Source organism: Schistocerca americana, chromosome 8 (assembly GCF_021461395.2).
Source record: "Schistocerca americana isolate TAMUIC-IGC-003095 chromosome 8, iqSchAmer2.1, whole genome shotgun sequence".
In the NCBI taxonomy this organism is placed as follows: domain Eukaryota; kingdom Metazoa; phylum Arthropoda; class Insecta; order Orthoptera; family Acrididae; genus Schistocerca; species Schistocerca americana.
Genome location: NC_060126.1, coordinates 332,125,963 through 332,139,184, shown reverse-complemented (window position 1 = coordinate 332,139,184; position 13,222 = coordinate 332,125,963). Strand labels below are relative to the sequence as shown.

The window sequence follows — 13,222 nt, the reverse complement described above, 5'->3', positions numbered from 1 at the left end:
CATTAAACTATACCTTTCACAAATCACCTACCTCACAAAAATCTTCATTACTCGAACTACTGCAATACAGCGAGCGCCACTACTGCCAGCTAAATAAAAGATTCAAACTACGGAAGGCACTAACTACTGATAGGCATAGTTAGCAAATGAAAGATTTAAATAGAGAACAAACAATGTATTTACCTTACTAGTCATAATATATATAGCAGTTCATGACAAATTACAAAACTCCGCCATCTCTCTCCCCACATCCACCACTGCTGGCGGCTCACCTCCAACTGCGCAACGCTGCGCGCTGTTCACATCCAGCTGCCGCTGCCCAACACTACAATGGCAGACAACAATGCAAACTAGACACAGACTGCACACAACGCAGCCAGTGATTTTTATACAGAGGTGGCGTTACCAATAAAAAAAACCTGAACAGCCTACTTACACTTTAAAATTCTATTCTTACTAATTGCTTCTGTTGAATAAATACTTCTTTGATCTTAGCTATATTTCCTCAGAAAATTGGGCACAGGACTGCATTAACTTGAAGTATTCTAATTTTGCAAGGAATAAAGTCTGCGGGTCAGCACAGTGAAATAACTGCAATTTTTGGTTAAATTTTCCCTTGTGTCAGATCAATTATTTTGCCTTCTGCATATCCAGATAATAGTATTCAGTACTACACAGTAGCAGTTTTTAACAATTTGGAAACTTACACGTAAAAAACATTTCTAAGAAAATTCATTGTTTTGTTTTTAAATTTGTAGTTATTGAGGGGAGTTGCGTTCGTGATTACCGCATGTAAAGCACATGAGGAGCAATAGTAATTTCAATAGAAACTGTGAACACTGCTGAAGATCCAGTACACTGACAGAGTGTACTACACAGCTAATGAAATGGATCGTAATACTAGCCTGAGATTCTTTGAACGTTACGAAGAACAATCACGAATAATACGGTAACGTATCAGAGGAGTCAGATTACATCAGTCGAAATCTGAATTTCTTCTACTTGCTTGATATATCGCTCACGAAGTAAGCCGGGCCTGGCAGGAGGGTAGCAGGTGAGCCGACAGGTTACAGTGTGGGGTTTTCATCAGCGAACGGGTGAGCGCGTGTGTAAATACCTACTCTGTAAGCGGACAGCTACAAATACATTACTTAGCGACAACTTTTCCGAGTCAAGAACTCATGAAGAAATTTTGTCATTATGGCATTAGTCCTATTGCGCGAAAAATTTCAAACTTTTTCCGTAGCGACTGATGCGCCACTCATCCACATAAGTCTTATCTCTACTAACTCATAAAACCGACTTTCGACGGCTAGTATGGTCGCTGTCCCTAATTAGCCCTCGATTACTGTACATGTTAAAGCTAAAACTATGCATGTAAACGTATCACATAACTAGAATTGCAGATCTACAGACACGTATTAACCGATACTGCCGTTATAGTTAACAACGGAACGTACCTACGTTCCCTTATCGTTAAAAATTAATAATGTAGCGGCGTCACTGCACAAGGTAGCTTTAGTGCGAATTTGTAGCAGTGTATTGCACCCGTACCCGTAAATCAGTCTCTGGCTTGTTGTCAGTGACTTTCTGCAACGTGAAGTAGCAAACTACGACGGGCCGACATGGGCGTAAGTGTTGTCGAAACGATGAGCTTATGGAAAGTGCGAGTAACTCTAGCCGCAAACCGCCATCGAAACCAGCGCAGTGGCGCAAACTAATGTGTGTCTCTACGTGACATGAAGAGACGCATTGACAAAACATAAGTGCACTGGCCAGCATAAATGTGGGGGCAAGTAGTAAATGTCACAGCTCTTTTGGGCGACTGTGCTGTGCTGCATGGGTGGCGAGATGAAGCTGCCGACGGAGGACCTCAGTTCCAGACTATGGTTCGACCCTCTGAGTTCGCCAAGGACCCGGAGCCAGCCAGCAGTGGGCAAGACCACGCCTTCCTGCAGTACGTTCGATCCCTGCCCGGTAGCAGCTGGTCTCGTGCTGTAGACAACATCGGCACACCAGTATTCGCCGTCGCGCGGAGCAGGTCGGCGTGGTGCCAGTCACTTGTCACCGGCAGCCGGCGCGCCGTCGTCATCGAAGAGTTCACTGCTGACGTAGAGTGCCTCGCCTTTGCCGTCGCAACTGGGTCACGGGCAACGGGGGTGCGTCCGCAGTAAGGCAGAGTGACGTAACCGCGGAGTGAGCGGAATTCGACGAGTGGGACAACGCACACCTGTACCGCCTGAGGCAAATGTTCAGAAGCCCCGCAGCGTCTCTCTGCAGCAGTGAGCCGCCCTCTGCCCCGTCCCTCAGCTGCCACTCCAGTATCCAGGTACCTCTGGTGATGTCAATAAGTTCACAGTAACAAACGCCACCGAAGGTCGATAAAAGGCGTTTTTATTACCTCAATGGAGTTTGAGTAATAAATGCAACTGTTGACTATGGCGAGAAAAAATTTGCACAAAAATAATTTGAAGAAAAGTTAACTGTAACGGCATTATAGGTTAATACGTATCTGTAGATCTACAATTCAAGTTATGTGATACGTTTACATGCATAATTGTAACTGTAATATGCACAGTATTGCATTTTGGGAGGTTTTCAACAGTAGATCGAGGGCTAATTAAGGACAGCGACCATAGTAGCCGTCGAAAGTCGGTTTTATGTGTTAGTAGAGATAAGACTTATGTGGATGTGTGGCGCATCAGTCGCTACGAAGAAAGTTTGAAATTTTTCGTGCAGTAGGACTAATGAAACAATGACATAAAATTTCTTCATGAGTTCTTGATTCGGAAAAGTTTACGCAATTGATCTGACAGAATTTAACTCTGGAATTGTAACGTGTGGTTCTAGACTTAGTAAATTCTTGAAGGAGTTCGCGGATCAATCTATTGTCACGCTCACGTAATTTAAGCATGTGCTAAACAAACGCTTCAGTTAGTAAATTGTAGCCAGGAGTGATTAGTAAGGATTAATCAAGCACAGTATAATTAATAATGATGTTATTAATACAAATGTAATAGAGTCCTTGAAAGTAAAGTATGGGTGGAATGGGATTTTTTCGATATCTCCATTTAGCCCTAGAGGGCTGACTTTAAGTCAACCATACTATTTATGCCCTTACATTGACAGCCACTGCTGTACATTCCATTCCCAGGAAGTTAGCAGAACAGTAATTCGGCAATTCGATGGGTGTGTTCCCATACCTTAGAGGCCGACGTATCCAACGAACTTTTAACTTGGTCTCACACTTCTATTGCACTTCAAGCGGTAATTATTATTGCCATATGTTAAACGCACTGACTAAACAGAACTCAAGTTCTCCGAAACTCAACATATACTAGTATTGGAATTTATTACTGCAGCGTAAACATCTGCATACATTATGACATGAAACAATACTATAAGCAACCCTCAGTGAATCAAATCACATTTATTGTGAACATAAGGTTGTAAGAGAAGCAAATAAACTTATAAGTTATATAATTTAACTTGAAGAAGATTTTTCTGGAAAAGTACGTTTGGAACTCAGGATTGGAAAAACCATAAAAAAGGAGAATCGAAGCGTTTGAGGTGCGGTAATACAGAATAATGTTAAAAATTTGGCTGATCTATAAGATAAAGAGTGAGGAGGCTGTCCGTAGAATCAACTAGGAAGGGAATATATGGAAAACACTGACATGTACAAGGGACAGGATGATAGGACTTCTGTTAAGACATCAGAGGGTAACTAACATAGTACTACAGGGAGTTAAAGAGCTAAAAACTGTAGAGGAAGACGAGAGTGTGGATACGTACAGCAAATAACGGAGGACGTAGGTTGCAATTGCTACTCTAAAACGAAGAGGTTGCCACAGGAGAGGAATTCTTGGCGGTTTGCAAAAAAATGTTTTCTCAATCACTTTAGGCCAATGTTAGTGGCAGCTAATATCGCATTGAGATTCTATCCGGTGCATGGGGTTTTTTTCTTCACTACGGTCAGACAGCTTGAAGACGCTGCAGCGAGAGGACGCGTGCCTCAATCCGGCAGGATCTGTCAAAGTAAAGGCGATTATGTGTCAAATACCTTGTTTCTTGGTTTATCAGCTCAATGGAAATAAGGATAGCCAGACATTGCTCTCGTATTGTACACTCAACAGTCAACGGTACGAACGCAGGAACCACAGCCCTGCGAATGAACAGCTGCATACAGAGCTCATCTTAAAATAGCAAGAACACTAATGACTGGTATAAGAAAATCTTTCACGACTAAATGCAAAAAATTGTACTCAGTCTCTTGTTTCTAATTCTGAACGTATTAATCCGAGGTCCAAAGGTAATAAAAGATCAGGAACCGAAATTTTCTGCTGACAAGTGTATGCAAAACCAGTACTAGAAACAATAGATACAGGCATAAGAGGTGTCAATCTACATCTATATCTACATCTACATTTATACTCCGCAAGCCATTCAACGGTGTGTGGCGTAGGGCACTTTACGTGCCACTGTCATTACCTCCCTTTCCTGTTCCAGTCGCGTATGGTTCGCGGGAAGAACGACTGCCGGAAAGCCTACGTGAACGCTCGAATCTCTCTAATTTTACATTCGTGATCTACTCGGGAGGTATAAGTAGAGGGAAGCAATATATTCGATACCTCATCCAGAAACACTCCCTCTCGAAACTTGGACAGCAAGCTACACTGCGATGCAGAGCGCCTCTCTTGCAGAGTCTGCCACTTGAGTTTACTAAACATCTCCGTAACGCTACCACGCTTACCAAATAACCGTGTGACGAAACGCGCCGCTCTTCTTTGGATCTTCTCTATCTCCTCCGTCAACCCGACCTGGTACGGATCCCACACTGATGAGCAATACTCAAGTATAGGACGAACGAGTGTTTTGTAAGCCACCTCCTTTGTTGATGGACTACATTTTCTAACGACTCTCCCAATGAATCTCAACCTGGTACCCGCCTTACCAACAATTAATTTTATGCGATCATTCCTCTTCAAATCGTTCCGCACGCACACTCCCAGATATTTTACAGAAGGAACTGCTACCAGTGTTTGTTCCTCAGGCATGCTTTTCGTAGCACGTACGAGACGCTCCAGGAAAAAATTAGAGAAGCACCGTACATGTAGCTTTAAGATAAACTGAGAACATATTTTAAGTCCTTATCAACTTTCATTGAATTCATATTATGTCGGCTCACGAACAATACGACGTCTAGGGTCTCTACAACCACTTTAGTTCTAACGCTTATGGGTCTATCATTGACATCCGATAAACGGTTGTAAAAATATTCTTTTGTTCATTATAGAACCGTTTTCCACAGCTGTTTATTTCTGAAATACGAACAGTTTAATTCTTTTACTGAGACACTTTTGATCACCGTTTCATAATCCTTACCGTTACTGTAGGACCTAGGTTTTTGGTTGTAGACCCATTTTGTAGTACACAACTGATCCCAAAGATGGGAAATAAGGACAAACTTTTCAACTTCTTAGTCCAATGATTCTTGGCTTAAACTATAAAACTTATATCTGACAGTTACTTCTTTATGAATAAATATATACTGTAGAGAAGCTCAAGGAAGGGAATTTGTATGATTATCTATTTACGAATGAATGTACATTCTTCCCTTATGTAGAGGTAGTAACATTGTTTAAATAGGTTGTATAATGGGAATGAGTTTGGTCACTCAGTAGTAATTGTGGGGATACACACTTCTCTTTGTAAATGTCTAACGTTTCTAACTATGTCAGCCTTGCACGCTTTTCCTCTATGTACAAGTCTTCTGCATCTGCTATATATTATGCAGGTGAAAAAGTGAATGCCTTCATTCGTAAATAATAAGTGAAGCAAATTCCAATTCCTGTGGACACAACTTTATTTCAGTGTAATATTCATAACTGTTGTAAATACTGTCCTGATGAATTTTCTAAAATATATATTTAACTGCGTCAAAATAGTCAACAAATATCAACTTTTATTACTTAAGCTAAGAATTGATACAACAAATGGTTGACATGTTTATGTCTGCTTGATTCGCATGTTTGGGATCAGTTGTATACTAGGCGACTGGCTTATAACACGAAATCTATGCCATACAGTAATTATGAAGTGAGTGCAACAAGGCTAAAAATGTGTTTTGTGTAATCAATACAGTACATAACATCGCACCAAGAACCCAGAGTTGAGACAGTTAAAAAATTATTTTATTAATGAGAGCCCACTTCGAATGTGCAAAGATGGCATGCAGCTGTACGAGTGAATATACATCGTATAAAAGTGTGTCTTAAACTATGCTATAGTTTCTACAAAACGTCCTCTCATATTTTCAACTTTAGAAGATGGCTGTTCTTGGCTCCTCGTCGCCCCAAATTATCAAGGAAGAGTTTGCGGCGTCGAACCCTTGTACATAAAGGCAGCTATGAATAGTGAAATAGTGCTCATAACAGGAAGTGTCAACATGCTGCTATATGAATTCATGACAAACTCACGCTTAGACAATGTGGGATTATTATTTCGTCGATCATAAGTGACGAAGACCGGTAATAACAGAAAACATAGTCCACATCATGACACTACTCATTTTACTGTTGCGCTTGAAGCAACCCTCTGAACTGCATGCAATCAAGGGAGCCTCTATACTCACATTTGGAAACATTTATTTCAGTACAAAACCAGAAGCTCTAACCAAATAATGAGTGCTGTATTCGTTCAAGGCTGTAAAAAGTCGAACATTCGGGTTGGTTATAATTAAGCTGTACTGTGGGCTGTGTGTATTGCAGGGCACTGTAACATCGTACGTATGTTCATTAATCGGTGCGCTAGCGGAGTAAGCTGAAAGGATAACAGTTCCACTTGGTGCCACTAGATGAAAATACGGCACTTTAACCAGCCAGAATGTAGCTTAGGTGCACAGGAATTGGATCAAGCTCATGATGATGCTAGGCCTGGCAGGTTTATTAAGATATGGTCACGTGTTACACCGCTGTTCAGGATGGTCTCCCTTCTCAGCAAACGGCTGGATGTGTAACTCGTGTGTTGCATAAGGAATTCCTTCTAACGCGCAGATGCCAGTGTATACCTAACAGGCCCACGAGGGGTCATCTTCTTGCAGAGAAACGGAATGAAGGAGCTTGTGAAGCCACACTACGTAAGATTAGTGCAGTGGATGTTCCTGCACAGCATGTAGCAGAGTGAAACTCCATATGTGACAGTTGTATGCATTCACGGTGCCTTGCAGAGTTAAATGAGCCTCGCCCGTCCCAATAATATTCCATAGCCACACGTCATAAACTTCCATGCGAGCCAAAAAACGTAGGCCAAAGTCTCGGCGTTGTACCTTCGGGCAAAAATGTGATGGAAAAGAGCCACCGCGGTACGACAACCGAGTTTGAAAACTACTGCAGAAGCAAAGGGAACTTCACAGCAAACATAAACATAGCCAAAGCCTTGCAGACAAACCAAAATTACGCGTAGCGAAATGTAGTGTGAGGAGGGCTACGCGAGAGGCGTTCAATGAATTCGAAAGTAAAGTTCTATGTACTGACTTAGCAGAAAATCCTAAGAAATTTTGGTCTTATGTCAAAGCGGTAGGTGGATCAAAACAAAATGTCCAGACACTCCGTGACCAAAATGGTACTGAAACAGAGAATGACATACTAGAGGCTGAAATACTAAATGTCTTTTTCCAAAGCTGTTTCACAGAGGAAGAGTGCACTGTAGTTCCCTCTCTAGATTATCGCACAGATGACAAAATGGTAGATATCGAAATAGACTACAGAAGGATAGAGAAACAATTAAAATCGCTCAAAAGAGGAAAGGCCGCTGGACCCGACGGGACACCAGTTCGATTTTACACAGAGTACGCGGAGGAACTTGCCCCCCTTCTTGCAGTGGTGTACCGTAGGTGGCCGGCCGCGGTGGCTGAGCGGTTCTAGGCGATTTAGTCTGGAACCGCGCGACCGCTACGGTCGCAGGTTCGAATACTACCTCGGGTATGGATATGTGTGTTGTCCTTAAGTTAGTTAGGTTTAAGTAGTTCTAAGTTCTAGGGGACTGATGACCACAGATGTTAAGTCCCATAGTGCTCAGAACCATTTGTACCATAGGTCTCTAGAAGAGCGTAGCTTTCCAAAGGATTGGAAAAGGGCACAGGTCATCGCCGTTTTTAAGAAGGGACGTCGAACAGATGTGCAGAACTATAGACCTATATCTCTAACGTCTATCCGTTGTAGAATTTCGGAACACGTATTATGTACGAGTATAATGACTTTTCTGGAGACTAGAAATCTACTCTGTAGGAATTAGCATGGGTTTAGAAAAAGACGATCGTGTGAAACCTGGCTCGCGCTGTTCGTCCACGAGACGCAGAGGGCCATACCCACGGGTTCCCAGGTAGATGCCGTGTTTCTTGACTTCCGCAAGGCGTTCGATACTGTTCCCCGCGTAAAGTAAGAGCATATGGACTATCAGACCAATTGTGTGATTGGATTGAAGAATTCCTAGATAACAGAACGCAGCATGTCATTTTCAATGGAGAGAAGTCTTCCGAAGCAAGAGCGATTTCAAGTGTGCTGCAGGGGAGTGCCGTAGGACCGTTGCTATTCACAATATACATAAATGACCTTGTGGGTAGCATCGGAAGTTCACTGAGGCTTTTTTCGGATGATGCTGTAGTATATCGAGAGGTTGCAACAATGGAAAATTGTACTGAAATGCAGGAGGATCTGCAGCGAATTGTCGCATGGTGCAGGGAATGGCAATTGAATCTCAATGTCGATAAGTGTAATGTGTTACGAATACATAGAAAGAAAGATCTTTTATCATTTAGCTACAATATAGCAGGTCAGCAACTAGAAGCAGTTAATTCCATAAATTATCCGGGAGTAGGCGTTAAGAGTGATTTAAAATGGAATGATCATATAAAGTTGATCATGCAGATGCCAGACTGAGATTCATTGGAAGAATCCTAAAGAAATGCAATCGGTAAACAAAGGAAGTAGGTTACAGTACACTTGTTCGTCCACTGTTTGAATATTGCTCACCAGTATGGCATCCGTACCAGATAGGGTTGATAGAAGAGATAGGGAAAATCCAACGGAGAGCAGAGCGCTTCGTTACAGGATCATTTAGTAATCGCGAAAGCGTTACGGAGATGATAGATAAACTCGAGTGGAAGACTTTGCAGGAGAGATGCTCAGTAGCTGGGTACGGGCTTTTGTTGAAGTTTCGAGAACATACTTTCACCGAGGATTCAAGCAGTATATTGCTCCCTCCTAAGGCTATCTCGCGAAGAGACCATGAGGATAAAATCAGAGAGATTAGAGCCCACACAGAGGCATACCGACAATCTTTCTTTCCACAAACAATGCGAGACTAGAATAGAGGGGAGAACCGATAGAGGTACTCAAAGTACCCTCCACCACACACGGTCAGGTGGCTTGCGGAGTATGGATGTAGATGTAGATGCAGATGCACATTCTGAATCTTGTAGGGAAAGCGCCTCAAAATCTGTTTAACTGTTGACTACAGGAGGGACAGTTGCTGTGACAGAGCTGGAACACTGGCTGCAGAATTTGAGGCGTGTGCTGCACGGGCAGATGTAGCTGCAGCAGCTTCGCATCGACAACTGCCATGAGAATGGGCCGCTTACCTCTCCCTGATACACCACCTAATTCATCTCGTTCTGCAAGTTTCTTGTATTTAACTCATTTATTGACATGGGACTTCTTCTCAGCTTTTTCTATCGTCGATATTCGAGCAATGTAGCGCTGCTATTGCTGACAAAAAGACTTTCCAGCAGTGCATGGTATTTCTTCTCAATAGCCATTACGTTTCGCGCACAAAACGTCAACCTTCTTACCCCTATACATCATCAATCAATTCACAAAAAAAAACAATCAACACTCGTCTCCAAGCGACAAACAGCAAACTGACCTTGAGACGGGAAATACTTCGTATTCAGACTGCTTCAGCGCCGTATTTTCACCTGCTGGCAGAGAGTGGAACTATTATTTTTTCAGCACACTCCATGAGGCCACTGATTAGTAAACATGTGTACAATGTTGGGTCAGCGCCTTAGGACGTATACGGTCCGAATTACAGCACTCGGAACAATGTCAGTTTAAATATAATCAAGTGGTACTACTCCCTTTTAAGAGCCGTCCGGAACTTAATAAATACCATTAAGGCGGAAGATTCTCTCTTGAAAGACAATGATGTCACTTTCGACAGAGTATTGTCCATTCGGTCGGGATGCTAGGCAAATTACCGTTCAGGTGATCCATTGGTGTGATGGCCAACTGGAGTCTATTGATTTCTTTCCGACACACATTGTTTCACCACTAAGCCGAAAATTAATCACGCAGATAATAACCGAAGTAGATAATAACCTAATGCTCTAATGTTCCGGCCTCCAACACTAAATCAAACAAGACCTCTTCTTCATTACTTCCTTTGCAAAACATAATCGAATGTCTCTTCTCGGCAAGCCGTCGATAATCACTGACATGACTGTGTACCGTTCCCAAGCCGTCCGCATCACTCGGCAAGACATCAGCAGATGGTCCCTTATCAGTAAACCCGAAAGGACGCAGAAGAAAGGTATCAGACAGTGGCGCGGGTGGCCGTGAGATATGACTGGAACAATGATTTGTTGCTTCATTGTGTTTCCTGATAGTTTACAGGCGCCCTAATTTATAACTGCTCTGGTGAGAAGTGCTTTTTTCTGTTTGCTTTATTAAGTGGATAATATCAACGCAAGGCTGCGTCACACTGCACGCTCTCATACTGTAGGTGCACGAACAATGAAACATCTGCATGTAAAAAGTCGTGAAACGGTGATAGCGTATTTTATCTAGCGTCACTAAATAATAATACATCTGTTTTTGTATGCCTTCGTTGATAAAATGAGTGTAACAGAACTTTGCAAATTTGGATTTCTGATTGATCAAACATTTTAAGTTAATTAAAATTTTATGTAGGTTTGTGAGTAGCATACGGGCCATATGACGACACATCGCACCTCTATTCAAAACATTAACAAGTCAGGATTTCTGTCCTACTCTTCCAAACTCCAAGGTGACTCCCATGCGAAATGCGTCTGGAAACGTCGGTTAGCCGAATGTAACTCACTTAAACCAGAAGCTCATTATTTTTAAGTCTTCAGAAATGATAATAAGAAACTGCTGACTTAATGTTTTTAACGCCCTTTATAGACTAAGTCACTGATAAAAAGGGAAGTGTTAAAATGAAAATACGCGATTAGGCATTTAACCCAATTAAGGTGTGATGCATGACTGTAGCCTTAGCCGAGGTTAACAAATTACATAATTATTCTCAAATACTGGAAATCCAATTAACTGAACCATTATTATTAAATTAAACCATATCACATAAAATAACATTTGCTATATATTGCATTATAATGTACAAAATTTAAGACTAAAAGAACTCAGCTAAATCTGTCTACTGTGTAAAAAATGTGTTATAAAAATATCAAAACGAGCGCTGAAAGCAATCACTTCAAAATTTTCCAGACAATTAAAAAGAGGACCTGTACGGTAGAAAATTATGTTCCAGAGATTTTTGAGGTAAAATGCATTTTTGGCAAAGTTCTGAAGGAGAATTTTGCTGAAAAGCCTAATTTGCCATTCATTTATTAGAAAGTGGTGAAAGCGTAGTTGTAGTTTCCATGCAGGTTCTATGTCGGAATACAATTAGTATCGTTGTCCGACCCCGGTAGCTAAGTAGTTTAGCCGGCACGGTAGCTCAGCGTGTTCGGTCAGAGGGCTGCGTGCTCAATGCAATAAAAAAAACTGAGTCAAGGAATCAACGATCAACTTGAGCGGATGTCTTGTGACGTCCACCCAGACCAAATGCAACGAGCTATATCGAACAAAATGAAAAAAAAGAAAAAGTAGTCATCGTGACAGAATGTCAATCCTAAGGGCCCGAGTTCGATTCCCGGCTGGGTCGTAGATTTTCTCCGCTCAGGGACTGGGTGTTGTGTTGTCCTAATCATCATCATTTCATCCCCATTGACGTGCAGGTCGCCGAAGTAGCGTCAACTCGAAAGACCTGCACCAGGCGAACGGTCTATCCGACGGGAGGCCCTAGCCACACGACATTTTATTTATTAGTATCGTTGAACAGAGGTCTCAAAACAAAACACTTTAAAAAACAGTACTTTTTGTTTTTAAAATATTCTTCTTTTGGGGGCCCACAGTCTGAATATGTTTTAAGCACAAACGGCTATTGTTTATGACAGTCTGGGTTGGAAGGCACACGAACAGATGTGGGATGATTACATTCGCAAATTTTATGAACGAGGGCATGGCCCAAGCAGGCTGTAATCTATTTATATTCTGTGGTACTAGCTAACTTCGATAGACAGTCGTTTTCAAGTTCTAGTCACAAGTTTCAAGCTTTTGGTTTAGTTCCTAAAATTTTTCTAGTGTTCCGCTAGTCCTGTAATAAAAGAAACACCTTAGAGTATTAACGAATTGAGAAACGTTGAAAGAAACGCACATAAATATTGTATACAGGTTCAGCACAGTCTGTACTCGTTTCTGTAATGACACAGCTAAATCGATTTTTGTTGGAGGTGATCTGACAGAATACTCACAACAGAAGGATGAAAAGCTGTTCTTCATAATACTTTAGTTAGAAAGACATACGAAGCAATGCGCGATGATTTCGCCCGCAGATTTTGAATGCCACGTCCCAACATAGAAGTCTCTATACAAAGTATGAAATCACGTGTGTCATTCATCGGCATCAGAACACAACTGACTTTATGTCGCACCGTAAGCTAGTTGTCCTCAATTACCGGGATACAGAGTTTTTCCTTGTAGATGATTGGACGTGGTACTGAAAGACTTACGACCCCTCGCTCGTCGGACATGAAGCCATGGGATTTCTTTGCGTGGTGGTGTATCAAGGCTAAAGTAAAATAGGCGAAGATTATCAGAACAGCACAACTGAAGCAACGAACTGGAGATGCAAGTGATCAAATGTCTCTTAACTATTCAGTATAGCGTGCTTCATTGTGAGTTAGAGCGATTGCAGCTATGCATGGAGCTGGGGATGTACTGCTTTGAGGTTCTATTGTCATACGTGTTGCATTAAGAGTCACACACGTTTAATAAATTTACTTTTCCACAGAAATGGTTCAGGACGTTACGTTTATCCTTTATAGATATCCTCATTGTAAGAGTAAAGAAAATTATGATTT

The 13,222-nt window shown here is 41.8% G+C and overlaps 1 protein-coding gene across 1 annotated transcript in view; it reads right to left on the bottom strand.

Moving 5' to 3' along the window:
• The window catches only part of LOC124545842 (ESX-1 secretion-associated protein EspK-like), a 148,500-nt gene that overhangs the window by 108,047 nt on the left and 27,231 nt on the right, over positions 1-13,222 (bottom strand). Inside the window, exon 3 of the mRNA XM_047124800.1 lies at positions 1,962-2,335. Coding sequence (XP_046980756.1) covers positions 1,962-2,335 — 374 coding nt within the window. The remainder of the gene's footprint in view (positions 1-1,961; positions 2,336-13,222) is intronic.